Source organism: Solanum tuberosum, unplaced genomic scaffold (genome assembly GCF_000226075.1).
Source record: "Solanum tuberosum cultivar DM 1-3 516 R44 unplaced genomic scaffold, SolTub_3.0 scf00056, whole genome shotgun sequence".
In the NCBI taxonomy this organism is placed as follows: domain Eukaryota; kingdom Viridiplantae; phylum Streptophyta; class Magnoliopsida; order Solanales; family Solanaceae; genus Solanum; species Solanum tuberosum.
In genome coordinates, this window is record NW_006238986.1 from 2131715 (window position 1) to 2148206 (window position 16492).

At 34.8% G+C, this 16492-nt stretch overlaps 2 protein-coding genes across 2 annotated transcripts; one reads left to right on the forward strand and one right to left on the reverse strand.

Moving 5' to 3' along the window:
* Nucleotides 1-238: 238 nt before the first annotated feature.
* Nucleotides 239-12994, reverse strand: LOC102587571 (queuine tRNA-ribosyltransferase subunit QTRTD1-like). The gene is made up of 10 exons (XM_006344886.2): nucleotides 12694-12994; nucleotides 7741-7915; nucleotides 7422-7580; nucleotides 3405-3498; nucleotides 2480-2550; nucleotides 1433-1484; nucleotides 1125-1173; nucleotides 894-1034; nucleotides 535-654; nucleotides 239-452 (listed from the first exon to the last, which is right to left on the reverse strand). The coding sequence occupies exons 1-10, from the start codon at nucleotides 12891-12893 to the stop codon at nucleotides 317-319; spliced, it is 1197 nt and encodes a 398-aa protein (XP_006344948.1). The 5' UTR covers nucleotides 12894-12994; the 3' UTR covers nucleotides 239-316.
* Nucleotides 12995-14068: 1074 nt separating this feature from the next.
* On the forward strand, nucleotides 14069-16162 carry LOC107060130 (uncharacterized). The gene is made up of 2 exons (XM_015307593.1): nucleotides 14069-14259; nucleotides 15828-16162. The coding sequence occupies exons 1-2, from the start codon at nucleotides 14130-14132 to the stop codon at nucleotides 16160-16162; spliced, it is 465 nt and encodes a 154-aa protein (XP_015163079.1). The 5' UTR covers nucleotides 14069-14129.
* Nucleotides 16163-16492: the final 330 nt, after the last annotated feature.

Genomic DNA, 16492 nt, shown 5'->3' on the forward strand with positions numbered 1-16492 from the left:
CTTCAAATGCCACTTATGAAACTATTTTACTTACTCCCATTAGAGAAGTTGTTCTGCTTATTTTTTAAAAACATGTTTCTTAAAAAAAATATTTTGACCAACCAAATGTGAATTTGTTTTCCTCCATACCAAAAACTCATTGTGTAGTTGTTTATTTTAATCTATTATCATTTTAAAATGTAAAATTACCTTCATGCAGTTAAATAGCTAAGTAAAAAAGCACAGCAGTCAGGGCATATGAAAAGATGTCAACAAAAAACCAGTATTTTTCTCTTAAAGCTGTGCTTTAAATCTAATCTTGCACAGAAATATCAAGTTAGACGTTTAAAGCAGCAGAAAAGATATGTTCATGCCTACTAACTATGAATTTCTGTCGAAATTGCTCGAATTTTCCTTCGTGAATTGCCTCTCTGATAGAGCGGAAGAATCCGAGAAAATGATGTGTGTTATGCCTGGGAAATGAAAGACAAGCTAACATTAGGTATCGTGAAGACATGACAACAGAGCAAGAGAACAAGTCAGAGAGCTTCATACATTTCCAGCAGAATATGTGCCAGCATCTCATGGACATTGAGAAGGTGATTGATGTAAGCTTTTGTATGATTTTGGCATGTATAACACTTGCAATTATCGACAATAGGAGATGTATCCTTCCTGCGAGAACAGATGGAGAGGGAGGACACAAATTGCATTATCAGTGAACTTCATCCAAGTATTTTGCCAGAACAGCCATCCCAGAAGGGCCCTAAAGCTAAGTTTATTGAGCGACATAGCAAGATTACATACTATCACTTTCTATAAGAACATCGAGTGCAATTGTAGGTATGCCAGCATGTTGCAAATTTCAGTGATAGTGAGTATCACAAGAAGTCTGAAGGATGAACATAACTTACCTATACATTGTTGCTTTCAAATTTATCTTTGTGCCATCACATCCTGAATTACTGTTTGGTTGATATTTAGTAACTTGCTTCTCTATGCTTTCAAGTGGAAAGGTGAGAGCAAAGCCTCCTAGTGTGAGATGGTAGATGTAACTGGAAAAAAATAAATCCATGTCACAATTGCGCTATAAGAGATTCAGATATAGAGGAAAGGAGACACCAATATCCTGAGCTAGCACTTACGTGGAATCAAATAAATCAACACCTGCAGCAACACCTTGTAAGACCTCTTCTGTAGAGAAAACAAGTAAATCCACTCAGCCACAAGAAGAATACAATTATTAACTCAAATATCCAACAGTTTTCACAGTGAGAATGCAAGTGGGTTGAATCTGGTGGATACTGAAGTTGTTTCTTTATACTACTAAGTAGCTACAACAAACAAACTCCTCTCTTTTTCAAACACAATTTCAATCACTATGTTGACATGCATTTATATGCAAATATGTTTCTGTGAGTGCAGCATTGAATGAATGACAGAAGCATCTTGCCTGGTAGTCCAAGGCCACTTATGAGACGTGGCTTTTCTTCAGGTAAACTATCCTGCAACCAGTAACTTCATAAGCTTGAGTTTTCCACTGTATGCAAATAAGTACAAAATTTTACAGTCTACCAAAGACATTAAGGACCCCCCCCCCCCCACCACCACCCACACACACATAAACATAACTTGGAGAAGCCCATTTGTCCGAAACTAACATTTATTGTTAACTTTAAGGCTGTAATAAAAATGAAAATATAAAGTTAGCACGAACATTGACCTTCAAGTGACGAGACTGAATGAAGATGATTAGCAACTTATGGACCCGAAGGAGATTATAAAGGAAATTTTACACAACTCAACCACCTACAACTATTTCACATGTACTGCAAATTGCCACTTGAAGTACCAGCACCAAACTGCTCCAACAATGCAGGACTATAGATGATCCCCAACTTGTATTAAAAAAATCCATGTTATGGACTCTCCACTTTGGCTATACATACCCGATTCAAGAGAGATGACATAGGTAAAACTATTGATATGAACCTTCAAATACACTAAAAACCTTATAAAACCTCATGTGGCATTCGAGTCAAACTGAGTTCAGTTTACATTTTACATTACATAAGGTGTAAGTATTCAAAAAAGCTCCTAAAAGTATATAGGGATAGGGGAATAGCCCCAAGGGTTTGGTTCAATGGCAAAAGTAATAGAGCACGAATATGTGATAGGCAGTAGAAACACATGATGAGTTTGAATTCTGCTGGTGAACCCTAGTATTTAAGTGGAGAAAGGTAGAAGGGAGGATCCGTTATCTATGAAGTTCCGAAGTTGGAATCAACAGATCTCTTGATAAGTTTACGGGGAATAGACCTAAAGAAAATTGCTTATCAAGATATCTTATGATCATTCTTGTCTTTATGCTCATTATGCAAGTTCAACAACAGTGATGGGTCTGTCTTGCCTTCCATATTCATTTCAAGACTTCTGTAGAAGCAAAGATATTTCCTGCTAAAAGAAAAAGAACAAAGCAGAAATATCATGAGAATCATACCATAACAGCATTAAGGAGGGGGTTACGCTCTTCCATGCTCTCCCCTAATCCAAATCCCCCAATCCAAAAACCTGCATTGAACTTATTCTGAAATTAATAGGATATTTTCAAGAGACCAAACAAACAAATACATAGCTAAGAGGCATTTGAATATTTAACTAAAGTGAACTTCAGCACAACGGTTGAAAATATGTTTTAGATATTGCAAAAATAAAATAAATAACTGAGTTATCTCTAAAAGATTTGCAGTAAATCTATTGGTAGCTAACTTTTAGGATTTTAAATTATTTTTATGTTAAGTGAATTTAGGAATTAGTTTCCTATTTTTTGTGATTTGATTTTGCAGATAAGTCATTAGCATATTTTTCTATTTTTTAGTTAGGAATTGCAGCTATAGAGTGTATGTCTCTGAGTTATTAATAAAACAATTTCCTTTGACCACATTGCAATATTTTTTTCAGAGTATTTTTCTCTCTGTTATTTCCCTAGTTCCTTTGTTTAAGAACTAACAACAACAGAATCACTTGCAAAAGATGGCAGATCAAAATGGACCAAGATCCCCTCACTGGTAGATGCTTTGACTTAATTCTGTCAAAAAGTCTTTTCCATGAAAGGAACTTAAGTAAAAGGAAGTTCATCAGTGTAGGCAAGATATTTTCAGATATAAAGATACTTATGAAACAAAAGAACTTTTCTCCAACACCGTTGAACATCAGTTTAGTCATGTCACAGAAAAAGCCTAATACTTTTGATAATAGAAATTCTATATTGATTTATTTAGTAGTTAAGAGGATTTCACTTACAAATATCACACTTCCTAAGTGTTTTTGGACTAGACTTTGCTGTTACTCATCAGATTGGATTTCAGTTGCAATCACCAATATAGTGGCAACGAAGTATATGACTTTGAAGAGAGTAAACAAACCTTCTACATTCCTCCTAGCAACTTCTTGAGCACAACTTCGGCGCTGCTCCACCCTAGAGCCTCCAACAACAGATCCAAGCACTGCTCCGTCTGTCTACGCTTCAGCAGTTATAACACTTTTTGATGAGATTATGTAGCAATATACTTGGTAGGGTTAACAACACCAGGAATTAATTGTTTTTTTTTTCTTGAAAAAAAGAAATAGGAGAAGGAACAAACAGGAAGAATGAATGTACCTCGTTAGCAAGATGGCATTGACTACATTCTATTAATATATATACATGACCAAGGCATTGCACTCATCTGTTGATTTTTGTGTTAAGGTTATCGCACTATTTTGTGGTTGTTAATGTTTCCTTATTAGTTACTTTGTTTTCTTAACTGTCGTTTTCCTTTTTTCATACCTACTTTGATATATTATACTCGAGCCGAGGGTCCTCCGAAAACAGCCTCTCAGCCTCCACAAGGTAGGGGTATGGTCTGCGTACACTCTACCCTCCCCAAACCCAATATGTAGAATTTCGCAGGGTATGTTGTTGGTGACCAAGGCAACAGACAAACTACCCTCCTGAAACATATTGCAAGAAAAGTGCAATACTTAATGACCGGCAAGGCAGATACACTGCTACAAGCAGTGCCATTCACTTCATTGAAATTTTTTACTACATGTGTAGTAGGGGTGGGCATAGTTTGGGTTAGCCCAGAATTCAAACCGAAATCCAAACTTTTTAGATATTTGGTTTGGATTATGAATTGGACTTCGGATTTTGAAAATTCAAATTTTTGTACCTTATATTCAACTCTACACGAATCAAATGTGCTGATTACTAATTAAGTCCAATAGATTAGTACCCTACAGCCCTACCCCTTATAGTATTAAGTCCAATATGAAATACACAGCATGGGAAGAAGGGAAGCTTAGGAGGGTTGAGTCACTATTTCCCTAAATATATTCTACCCATCCCTTTTTTTTTGGATAAAGATAACATTTGTATATCAATCATCAGCTCAAAGCTGGTATCCAAAAATTTACATCATATCCTCCCTCCACACGTGTGTCGGGCATAAACAAAAGATAAAGAAAAGAAAGAAGAAAAAAGAGAACTATCCCTAGATCCCCCTTTCACCTTTATAAGGACCCTAGAATGTCTACAATAGCCACAGGGTCATCTATATACTCTGAACTACACCAATAGCAAAAAGTGATAATGCAGTTCAATTTTTAATCTTGTGCAGAGGGCTGCTCTTGTTATCAAAATTCCTAGAATTCCTTTCTTTCCATATGGTCCACCAAATAACAGCTGGGACAATTTTCCATCTACTCTTGTCTGTGCTGCCACTGCCATCCATATTCCAGATTTCTAGAGCCTGTCCTGTTCTCCCTGGAACAGTCCAACTTATACCTCTGAAGCTAGTAAACAAATTCCACAACTGGCCAACCACTTTACAATGCAAGAACAGATGATTAATTGTCTCTGCAACCTGCTCACAAAAACAACATCTTGGGCACATTTGTATTCCCCTCTTCATAAGATTCTCTTGTGTAAGTACAACCTCTTTCAACCCACCAACCAAGTAAAAACTACCACTTTATATGGTATTTTACCTATGAAGTCCAACTTGATCCTAGATTTGGCAGGCTTAGATTAGTCAAGTCTTACACTACGGGCAAGCATATGGTACGACCTCAGGAGGTACATGATTTTCTTTGTGAGAGAGAGTAAATTCTTCTTATATGTAAGTCCTTAAATTACATTTGAATTTTATTTGTGTATGTACTGATTTCTCTTAGTTTGATTGGTAAGGTACTTGGTTCTTGAGTTGCATTGGAAAGCAAATCATGAAATAGATAGGAGGAAAGTCAATTTTCGAGGTCAGGATGTCAGAAAAGATAACTTGAATACTTTAAATAGTCTTGGCATGTTAAAACTTGAAGAAAGGTGTCAATAGTGCTTATGCTAGGTTCTAAGTGTTGATATAAACCATTGTCATTATTCAGGATTCAAGATGCATGAGAGTGTTTAAAGTTATTCCAGCCAACATTTGGCTACTCTCCAGCTACTATTCCAGAAAACTTTTCTACCGATATCAAGGTGACCATATCTTTTTCACCAAAATTAACCCATCAATTGTTTCAGTGATACTATTCTAAAAACTGCTTTGGAATATTGTATGTATATTGTATTTGGCACCTATAAAAAGATATGCTTTGTGTTCATCAAATAACCAATACATCTCTTCACAATTTTAAGGAAGATTCTCAAATTTGATCTGGTCTCTAAGGCATGATGAATATAATAATCAGGACCCCTCTTCCAAGAAAATAAACAATAGCAAAGAAACAAAATATATCTCAGAAACGGTTTTCGTGACTAGTTACTCAATTGGATAAAATGAACTTATAAAGTTCAATTGAACAGAAGATTGGAAAGGCAAAAAAACAGAACTCAATAACAAGATTACAATGATACAAGATATAGGCATATAGCTATCGAAAATCAACTCAGGGGAAAAGGAAGTACCTCTTGTATGGTTGAAAACCTAGAGATATCCAAAAAGACAAAATGCAAAATTAAACTAATATGAATTTTCTCAATGTTTTAGAGTAAGCCAAGATTCATTTCTCTAAAATTATGAATTGGTAAATACTTGTTTCTTCAATGATTTAAAAATGTGAGTCAAGAGTTGTTTCTTTGAAATTATGATTTGATCAATGAAAACAAAGCTAAGATTTAAGAACTTAAGATACCTACACACACTAGTTTTCAGATGAAAACATAACATGCAATTGATGATATTTCATTTACTTAAAACTCAATCATAAAAAATATCCAAAGAGATAGATAGATTACAAGATTGTCCTAAATGTATTTTCTTCAATGCCTGAGAGGAGTAAATCAAGAGTCATATCTTCAAACTTATGATTTGATCAACGAAAATAAATTTAAACAACTTGAGATATGCACACACTAGTTTTCAAATGAAAACATAACATGCAATTAATGATATTTCATTTATTTGAACTCAATCCCTTACTTTATAACTTGATTTAACTTTGATCACACCATGAAAGGGCCTTCTCTTTTCCTATGTTGACCTCGTTCTATAATGAGAAATTAGAACATGTTGATAGCGTTAACTGCCAAGTCCTTGCTAATTCAAATTTCCTTCTTTTCCCATAAAACAGAGAGAAAACAATCAAAGGAAAAAGGAATCAGCAGATTTGGTTTCATTACAGCATTTACCTATGATTAAGAAACTAGTTTAGGAAATAATATTTTGAGGTTTATCAGCACAGTGTAGCTTAATTATTTAGCATTGTTTTATCCTGGTCTGATCAACTAATTTTACTAAACCCTGAAATAATATTAAACACTTTGTGAGGTTAAGCCGTTAACACTACTACCCAATCAAAAAACAATTTTAAGTGCATTAGCTACCTAAGTTATTTATATGCCCCTCAATTATGGATTGAACTTTTCATCCAACTCATATTTTCAGTTTTAATATGGCATGTTGTTATCTAGGTCATAAATATCTCCACTACAACGACCAACCAATTAAGTGTGACAAAAATCAGCAAAGATGACACATAGAACAAAAGGTTAAAAAAGAAGTAAAAAGAAAAAAGAGGAACTGCCTGCATGATCTCATTAGAAAGAACAGAAAGGTTAACGACTTTGAAAGACAAATCAAATTAATTCCCTTTTTAAAAAAAAAAATCATCTATACAATGATGAGTACATTGTGCTGTCCTATGTCCAGATTATGGAAATGTTGTAATAAATGTACCTCCACTCTAGGTACTTTACAGAAAAGGAACTCTTGAGTTATTGCTTCTTGCCATGAAGTGGTGTTCAACCAGCAATAGAAGTTCCATAGACAAGCCTATATAGGCATCTCTGCATGCTTTTCACATTGCATATGACATCAAACTCAGGCTTGTAATTAAGCATATTTACATACACAGTGCTAACAAAGCAGAGAAGAGATAAATAGACAGTATGACATGCCTACCGAGTTTGAAGTGATGCATTCGTCGAGCCATTTTAATGTACGTTCAACTGAGGCTTTGTTCCTCTTTTCAGAAGCCCAAGCAGGAACTTCATCAGCTAAAGTGGCCCATAAATTTGGCCTCATTGATGAAATCATTTCCATGTAATCTGCAGGCTTAATCTGCCAAGCAAGGCAAAGAAAATTTTCATTGAACAAATAAACTTGATGGGAGGAAAAATACAAGAAAATGGATCGTAACTGGGGTGGTGGCACTAAATCAAGAAGGTGGTCTAATTATAATTATAAACATAAATAAGAAAGAAAAGAATAAACAAATTACCAACATACGACCACAAGGAGTTTCAAAGGAAGCTCCAATCCTGTTAGTACTGTCATGGTCTGGAATAGATATAATAGAATCCCTTGGCACAGCTACCATTATATGATCATGTAACCCAAGCAATGGGTGCAGACCTCCAATGTTTGAGATTGCTTTCAGGGAAATGCCTTCCAAGCTAGAAAAAGGAAATTAGACAAAGCTGAGTTGTGTGAATCACCTCATCTAAAAGGTTAAACGCTTCAGCTCCTATTACAAGAGGAAAACGTATGTGTTGTATAACATACAAGAACAGGAAGAAGAAGAATGCCAACTTTTACCAAATGATGATGTTGTGCCCCATAAAGAGAAAAGCAGGCATTAGAACTACAGCCAGAGGTGATTTTTAATAGAAAGAAATCCAAGTTTTCAGTTAGATACATTAGGGGCCGAGCGGAGACTCTCTCTCTCTCTCTAGAAATAGGGGTTTAGGATTTCCTACTCCTTAGCATTTAATCATCCAAATCAATGATTCCAGCAGCCAACTTTGAGCAGAATAACCCACTTCGTGAGATTACATCCAAGTTCAAACTCACACTAAGAGCTCCACCAGCCTTTTCTTTCACTCAATGTCCAAAACCTAATTCCAAGATCTCTTGCGATTCACCTATCGATTTCATTGCTGGATGATATTTGGTAGATCAGAGCTTAATTGGGATAATATTTCAGCTTCAACTCTGAATTGCACGGATCTGGGTCTTCCAGATTGCATTGACCAAACAAGGAACTGTACTCCGCTGCTTCTTTCTCAAGAAATAAGCTCTGACAGATCTAGCGGCAATTTGATGGACTAATCCAGAAGAATAGTGACAGCTGGAACTTGGAAGACTACAGTGAGGCAAATAGGTTCTGTTTTTCCTCAAGCTATAAAGCAAGCAAGGTTCTGCAACTCCTCTTCTTTATGCGTATATCGATTTAAAATTGCTGGTTTTGAATTGTTGGATATCCTTCATTGTGTGTGTGTTGCTTGTCTGATAACTAAGAATGAATAAGGCTAAAAAGAATCCTAATAGACAAGAACTTCCAAAGAATGAAAGTGAATCTCTACATCGAAGTACTAAGAGGATGAAAGATGGAATTACTAAAGATACTCTGACCGATGATGAAATTGAGGAAGCGGATGATGTTTTGGCTACTAATCAGTACAAACAAAATGAAAAACAAAAGGATGAGAATACTGGAGAAGATACAGAGGGACTGTCCATTTGCAATGCATTGTTGGATAAAGCGCAAAAGGCTCAATATATTGATGGAAGATATGTTCTAGATGTTTTTATGTATGAGCAGGAAGCAAAAGTCAATAGTCATTTGTTATTCCATTGCAATACTGCCACAAGCCTATGGAATAGTTTCCTATGCATATTAGGAGTTAGCTGGGTGATGCCCAAGAGTCGAGACAACCTTGGAGTTGATGAATAGTTGTCGGGAGATGGAAAAAGAGGGAGAGAAGAAGATTGGTGGAAGACTATACCAGCTTGTATATGGTGGACCTTGTGGAGAAGAAGGAATGATAGGTGTTTTGAAGATCAGAGAATCAAATATAGAAGATTAAGATGATGTGTATAAGCCTTCTATTTGTTTTGGTGTAAACAAGAATTGGTAGGGGAGACAGTACATTTAGACATTTAGTAGACTTCATAGGGAACTTGTAAAAGTACCCAAATGGGGGTGTGCTCACCACTATGTGGAATGAAAGTTTCCAATTCATCATTTTTTGGATTATAGATTTTTTGTTTGAATACAAAGTTACCTTAGTCTCAAAAGAATATTAATCTTTGTCTCCCTCCTATAGACCCTTTGCCTTGTCTATTTCTTCTATCTATATTCCCCATAATTGGAGGAACGCTTTTGCAGATTCTAAATGGAAGCAAGCTATGATTGAAGAAATAAAGGTCTTATCAAAGAATTAGTCTTGGGAACTTTCACATCAACACCGGACAAGAAGTTGGTTGGTTGCAAAAGATTCAAAGCAAGATTGGTGACTAAGGGATTCACTCAGACTTATCACTCAGACTTATGGAGTGGATTATCAAGAAACATTTTCTCTTGTTGCAAAAATAAACACTACTCAGACTTATGGAGTGGATTATCAAGAGACATTTTCTCTTGTTGCAAAAATAAACACTATTAGAATTCTTTTGTCAGATGCAGCTAATCTTAAGTAGGTACAACAGTTTGATGTGAAGAATGTCTTTATTCATGAAGACTTAGAAAAAGAGGTGTACATGGAGATTCCTCCTGGTTAAGGTACTAAACAAAGTCAAGGAAAGGTATGCAGAGTAAAGAAAGCCTTGTACAAATTGAAAAATCTCCTAGAGCTTGGTTTAACTGATTCTACGAGCAAATTTTCTAGTAAATGAATATTACAAGCATGATGATGATTTGCTAGTATGTAAAGATTCAATCAACGGAATGGAGTTCATACAGCTTCCGAAGGATCTTAGGAAATTTATTTACTATTTTCCGTTGTACCGCAAAAAAGGTTCTACGGTTGAAACTTGAAAGACCAACACTCTTTTCTTAGAATAGACCTTTTAACTTATTTATGTTGATCTTCAACATGGGACACTATATTTTATAAGGTTTGTATTTAGTGATACCCTCATATACATGATGGATTCTTCGAATCAAAGCCTGTCAAAGGCATATGAAATCATGCAAATAATCCGAAGCCATCCAAATGATGTTCAGCGGGCTAAATCGTTTCCTTGGGGCTAGGTATTTAGAAATTATTATTATAATTGAATAATAACTGCACTTGAAACTCTGACTATGAATCACATTATCTAATACTACAACTAATAGAGAGGTAATATTTTATTTTAATATTTCTCTTGAAGAAATAAGAAAAAGAGCCAGAGGCGGACCCACATGTATAGGTGGGGTACATGTGCACCCGTTAACTTCGGAAAAAATCATGTATATATATGTATATCTATCTCGAGAAGCTGTCAGAAACTACATATAAGTAACAGTGCCCCATGGAAAGCATTGAGGTGGACCCACATGTATAGGTGGGGTGCACATGCACCCGTTAACTTCGAAAAAAATCATGTATAGATATGTATATATATCTTGAGAAACTGGCAAAAATTACATATAAGTAACAAGGGCACTTGATACCACTAGTACAAGCCTACACACCCGCCCACGCGAACATGGTTCGATCACAGATAGAACCCCATTTTATTGTTTTTATTAGGCGAAATGGTCTGGTGGACCCTTATACTTGTATCAGTTTGTATTCTGAACCCTTCTACTTACCCCTTTGTCATCTGGACCCTTTAACTCAATAAAACACAATTTAACAAATCCCTCTGACCATTGACCAAGCTTATGTGTCCTTAAGATAGTTGAGTTGGCGAAAGTGTGTGACTTAACGCACCTTAAGGCGAGTTAATAACTTTTTTAGGTTAAAAAAAATTAAAATTATAAAAGAAATAATTAAAACGTCATTTCTTCTTCCCCACTACCCCCTTCTTTTTGGCCTTTTTCACGCCTGACCAAACTTTTTTTTTCTTCTCCACAATTTACTACACCTATTTAGCAGATCTTGGCGACTGATTCACCGCGGAGGGAGAAAGTGGACCAGCGCTCGCCGGAGACCACTGAATCGCAATGGCGTGAGAGAGAGAAGTGGCGCTGGTGGTGCACGCCACCACTGTTTCGCAGTAGAGTGTAAGAGAGAGGCGACACCGGCTAGTGGAGAGGAGAACGAGGTGGGTGAGGGTGCGATAATGGCGGTGAAGAGGTTTTTCGGCCAGATCTGGTGGTGCGGAGGCTTAGGTTGTTGTTTTTGTGGAGGTTGGAGGAGGAAATAAAAATAGTGATGGTGTGCGGCGGAGATGAAGCTGGGTGAGGGAGAAAGTATATGTGATTTCGCCGGCAAAAATGGCGATGACGGCGGCGATGGCTTTCTCTGGTCAATTTTGATCGTGAAACAGTGAAAATAGGGAGAATTGGATGTATTGAATTTCACTTTAAAAAATGCAAAAAAATAAATTAAAATGTTACTCCCTCTGTCCCAATTTATATGACTTACTTTCCTTTTTAGTCAGTCCCAAAAAGAATGACACATTTCTAATTTTAAGTAACAATTTGCCTATAAAATGTCTTTTTTACCCTTAATGAAATGATTTACAACCACACAAATTTCTATCATTCATTTTGGACCACAAGTTTTAAAAGTCTTTCCATTTTCTTAAAGTTTGTGCCAAATCAAAGTACATCATATAAAATGGGACGGAGGGAGTATTATTTTACATTTTATTAAATAATTTTGGTTAATAATTTTAAAAAATAGTTATGAAATAATTATGATATGGCATTAATATATCTGACGTAGATATGACATGTCAATTATATAAAGGAGAGTGAGCTACACACATGGTTGGAGGGGCTTAAAAGTCTCATTTTAATTGAATTTAAGTATCCAGATGACAAAGGGGTAAGTAGAAGGGTTCAAAATACAAACTGATACAAGTACAAGGGTTCACCAGATCATTTTGCCTTTTTATTAGAAGCTTTGAATTTAAAGGGGGATTATTTATAACATTAAAATTACTAACTCTTGATCATTCAATAGAACGAACGAACACACTTGACCATTGTTTGGTCTTTATATTTGTATTTAACATTTTAAATATTGTTCAAGCCATTAGTGATCAATCCAATATGACATTATTCATTAAAGTTTCGTTAATGCCCAAATTAAGATAATATTGTCGCAACCAGAATCTTCAAATCGTGGGTTCGCCTCTAGAAACAGTATATTACATAGCTTTACCTTAATTATAACAAATTTACCGCATGGACAAAATAACAAACACCTTGTGTGCGACCCAATGGATTCAGACAAATAGCAAAATAATAACAAGAGAAAAAGCAGAAACATAGAGATAAGCAAGGAAAACTTACAAGTGAAGAGGACTGAAGTGGAGGAGGTTAGAATCCGGGGAAGGGAGGGAAGAGAGATGATCAGGAGGGATGTAAACAGGCAAGCCTTTACGAGTTGTGAGGAGGAGAGCAGGTGTCTCAATATTGTGAGGACAGCTTCCTAGCTGAAGAATCCCAGATCGAGCTTTGCCGTTGCTCCATGCCTTTACAGCGAACTTCATTCTCTTCTCCGTTCGCTCTCTCCCTTTCTTCCTCGCCGGCGGTTTAGAGAAGTTAGCTTCCCGCCCTTAAATGTTAAACCCCAAAAAAAGAGAACAACGAGAAAGCAAAACAATATTACGCCTTATAACCACAAAACTTTTTCTTTTAATTATTATATTATACTAATCCCTCATTACGTATAATTACCACTTATATTTTTAATTTATGCGCAATGACTTGAAAGATTCTTATACTTAGATTCGATTATGACTAGGACTCTTCTACTTCACCAAGTTTCAACTAGTCACTTATACTTGAATAATATATGAATTTTAAGTCATTTTGTCACCGTGTATACTAGGGATGTGCATTCGGTTTTTCGATTTGATTTTGTACTATTTGGTTTGAATTTTCTGGTTTTTGGTTCTGAAGAAGTGTAACCCAATCCAAACCAAATTTATCGAAATAAATTTGATTTGGTTTGGGTTTTTTTTCCGATTTGGTTATTCAGTTATGTCAATAATTAGAAACATAATCAAAGTTATATTTGTAATTTGAAAAAAATATATACACATATACAAGGAGGAGTAATATTGAATCTCTTAAATATATTTTCTAATATAAATCACAAGTAAAATGTAAAACACAATACTTAAAAGTATATCAATTATAGATGTCCAAACATAAAATATATATTAAATCATAATGAAAGAAAATAACTAAAACGGGACAAATCCGAAACCAAACCAAAAAAACAAACAAAGTAAATAATTAATCCAAAACAAAACCAAAAAACCAATAATTAGAATTTGATTTAATTTTGTTTGGTTTTTTGGTTTAATTGAAATAATACACACCCTAGTGTATACCTCACTCGATCTAATATGAATGACACACCATATCCACGTCAAAGAAAATAAGTCACAATGCATCTATCTCATTAATTTAAGGGAAAAGGTTTGATGAGAAAATTAAATATAAGGTATCTCTTAAGTCTCTAATTAAATAGAAGGTATCTCTTAAGTCTCTATTTAAATTTTGGTAACTATTTTGACCAAAAAAAGAGTCAAAACATTTAATTATTAGCTTAAATTAATTGGGACTGAATTAACATTTTCAAAACTTCTAATCTTTTTAAAAATACAAAACAGTCCAAATTTTAAAATACAAAATAATCCAAATTTCTCTCCACTTTCTTGGATTCTCCACTTTCTTTAACTTCTCTTCTTCATTGTTCTTCCTCTCTTCCGACTCAAATGTCTCTTCCTCAAATCTGCTCCGCCATCGCTCCCAATCGACTTCCGGCAACTTTTCAACTTTCGGGTCTCAACTTTTCAACTTCCGGCAATTGCTTCGATTCTAAGCATCAATTTTCTCTCTTCGCAGGTAAAAACTTTTATTTTTGAAAAAAATTAGGGCTTTTTAGTTATAAAGAAAAAGATGAACTTGAGAAGGCAAATCCGAAAAAAAACCTTAATTTGTTGTTGTTCTCCAACATTATTGTGTAATAGTAATAGTTATTGTGATTTTTGAGTTTTTCGTAGACATATTTATTATTTGTATTTCTCGAACAATTGTTGATATATTGACTTCTTATTGTTGTTTGTGTTGTTGTATTGAATCAATTGGTGTTGTTGATATTCTTAATTTTGTTGGAAAGAATGAAGAAAAGAAAACATAATCAAGACATCATAAATAATTTATTGCCTTCAAGAACAGTGCTAAAGTCAATTTTCTAGAGTTCACATGATTTTTACTTTCGACAATTCATGCAAAGAGAAGGGTTTTATTCTTCTTTACTTTTAAACTCTTATATCTATAGAATAAGATCCCTCTAGCTATAATATTTTTGGAACAAAGCAACAAGTACAGGACAAAGTCTTTCTAAGATTGTTTTCTACACTTAGGCTAAGCTGAAATGATTAAATATTTTTAATCAAATCGAACTATTGACTAATATACGATTTGTTGTTCTAACTTACACATAGTTATGTTGCAATTGGAGGAAGATTAGAAGAGTTTATCATGGGGCCATGAGTTTTTCAATAGTGTAAGTTAGAGATTCTGCCCAATTGGATTTGAGCAGCAATGTTTACAAGGGGTGCATAACATCATAATCAGGATCTAAGTCTTTTTTCCTTTTTAGTTATAAAGCAAAAGAAGAAACTTGAGTTGTCTTCTCTTTATGCATTCGTTAGTAAGTTTCAAAATGTGAGAAAGAAGTTTGATCTCTTTCCTTTTTAGTTATAAAGAAGAAGAACTTGAGTTGTCTTCTCTTTATGTATTCGTTAGCAATTTCAAATGTGAGAAAGAAGTTTGATCTTGCGAAGAGTCCTCTTTGCATCAATTTATTTTATGACTCATCTATAGTCATCTACTGCAATAAAGAGTTTGCTACTGTTTTGCTTTTGTCCAACAGATGATTGATCTGTTGCAATAGATGGGTCATTTGTTGGACAAAAACTTAATCATTTGTTATTATTTTACTTAGGTCCAACAGATGACTTATTTGTTGCAACAGATAGGTCATATATTGGATGAAATCTCAATCTTTTATTGTTGTTTTGCTTTTATCCAACAGATTATCGATCTGTGGCAACAGATGAGTCATCTATTGGACGAAATCTCAATAGCTTACTGTTGTTTTACTTACTTCCCACGGATGGCCTATCTGCTGCAACCGATCAGTCATCTGTTGTAAGAAAACTTGATCATTTTCTACTGTTTTGCTTTGTTCCAATAGATGGACCATCTGTTGCAACAGATGGGTCATCTGTTGCAACAGATGGGTCATCTGTTAGAAATAAAATATATAGGTAAATATTACAATAAATATTTTATAAATTATAATTTATAGATTAGTTTTAATATAAACTACTTTTGTTTATAGATTGTACATCCATGGCTTGTCCCCACAGAGCAAGAGTTGCAAATGTCATTCTTTTTAACTTTAGGAATAATTGACACAAAATCAGACCCTACAGTGGATCTGATAAAAAAAGAATTGGCTGGAGCAACAACGATCAAAAGGGAAACACCTATTGTTTCTGGTGATGCTGATGATGTTGCAATAGATGTTGATGTTAATGTTATTGTTGATATTGGTGATGTTGGTGCTAAAAGTGGTGGTGAGCATATTGATGATGTTGGTGGTATATATGGTGGATTCACCCCTTTCAGTGGACATACCACATCTTTTGCTCCTTCTAACTTATGTTTTGCATGTAAATGTGAAGAATGCAAGAACAAAGATGCTCACTTAATATCTACTGGTGAAGAAGTCTCTTGATGCTCTTACTAGTGCTGTTAAGGAATTGATATCTAAGAGAGGTGTTATTCCATCAAGAAAATTTCGGATCCATTCACACCATTGAAGATTAAGAGGAGAAGAAAATCAATTTCCAAGATATTATCAAATATGAAAAAGAGACAACAAATTGCAACTACTCCTCTTCCTTGCAATGTTGAGTCATATTCAGGAGCCATAGAAGAGCAGCACAAGTTGTAGAGGGTATGGGTTGCTGAAGTCATATTTTGTAAGGTGAAGAACCTGATATTTTGTAATTGCTGATGACAATATTTTATATTTAATAGATGTCCAGTTATTTTATCATGAATT

Bases quoted from the DNA above. Each gene is read 5' to 3' on its own strand.
- LOC102587571 (XM_006344886.2), bottom strand. From the start codon at position 12,893: ATGAAGTTCGCTGTAAAGGCATGGAGCAACGGCAAAGCTCGATCTGGG. The intron at 1,485-2,479 runs GTATGATTCTCA...TACTGGTTGCAG, and splicing joins CCCTCCTTAATGCTGTTATG to GATAGTTTACCTGAAGAAAA. The intron at 1,035-1,124 runs GTAAGTGCTAGC...ATTTTTTTCCAG, and splicing joins GTTGATTTATTTGATTCCAC to TTACATCTACCATCTCACAC.
- LOC107060130 (XM_015307593.1), top strand. From the start codon at position 14,130: ATGTCTCTTCCTCAAATCTGCTCCGCCATCGCTCCCAATCGACTTCCG. The intron at 14,260-15,827 runs GTAAAAACTTTT...TTTTAACTTTAG, and splicing joins TCAATTTTCTCTCTTCGCAG to GAATAATTGACACAAAATCA.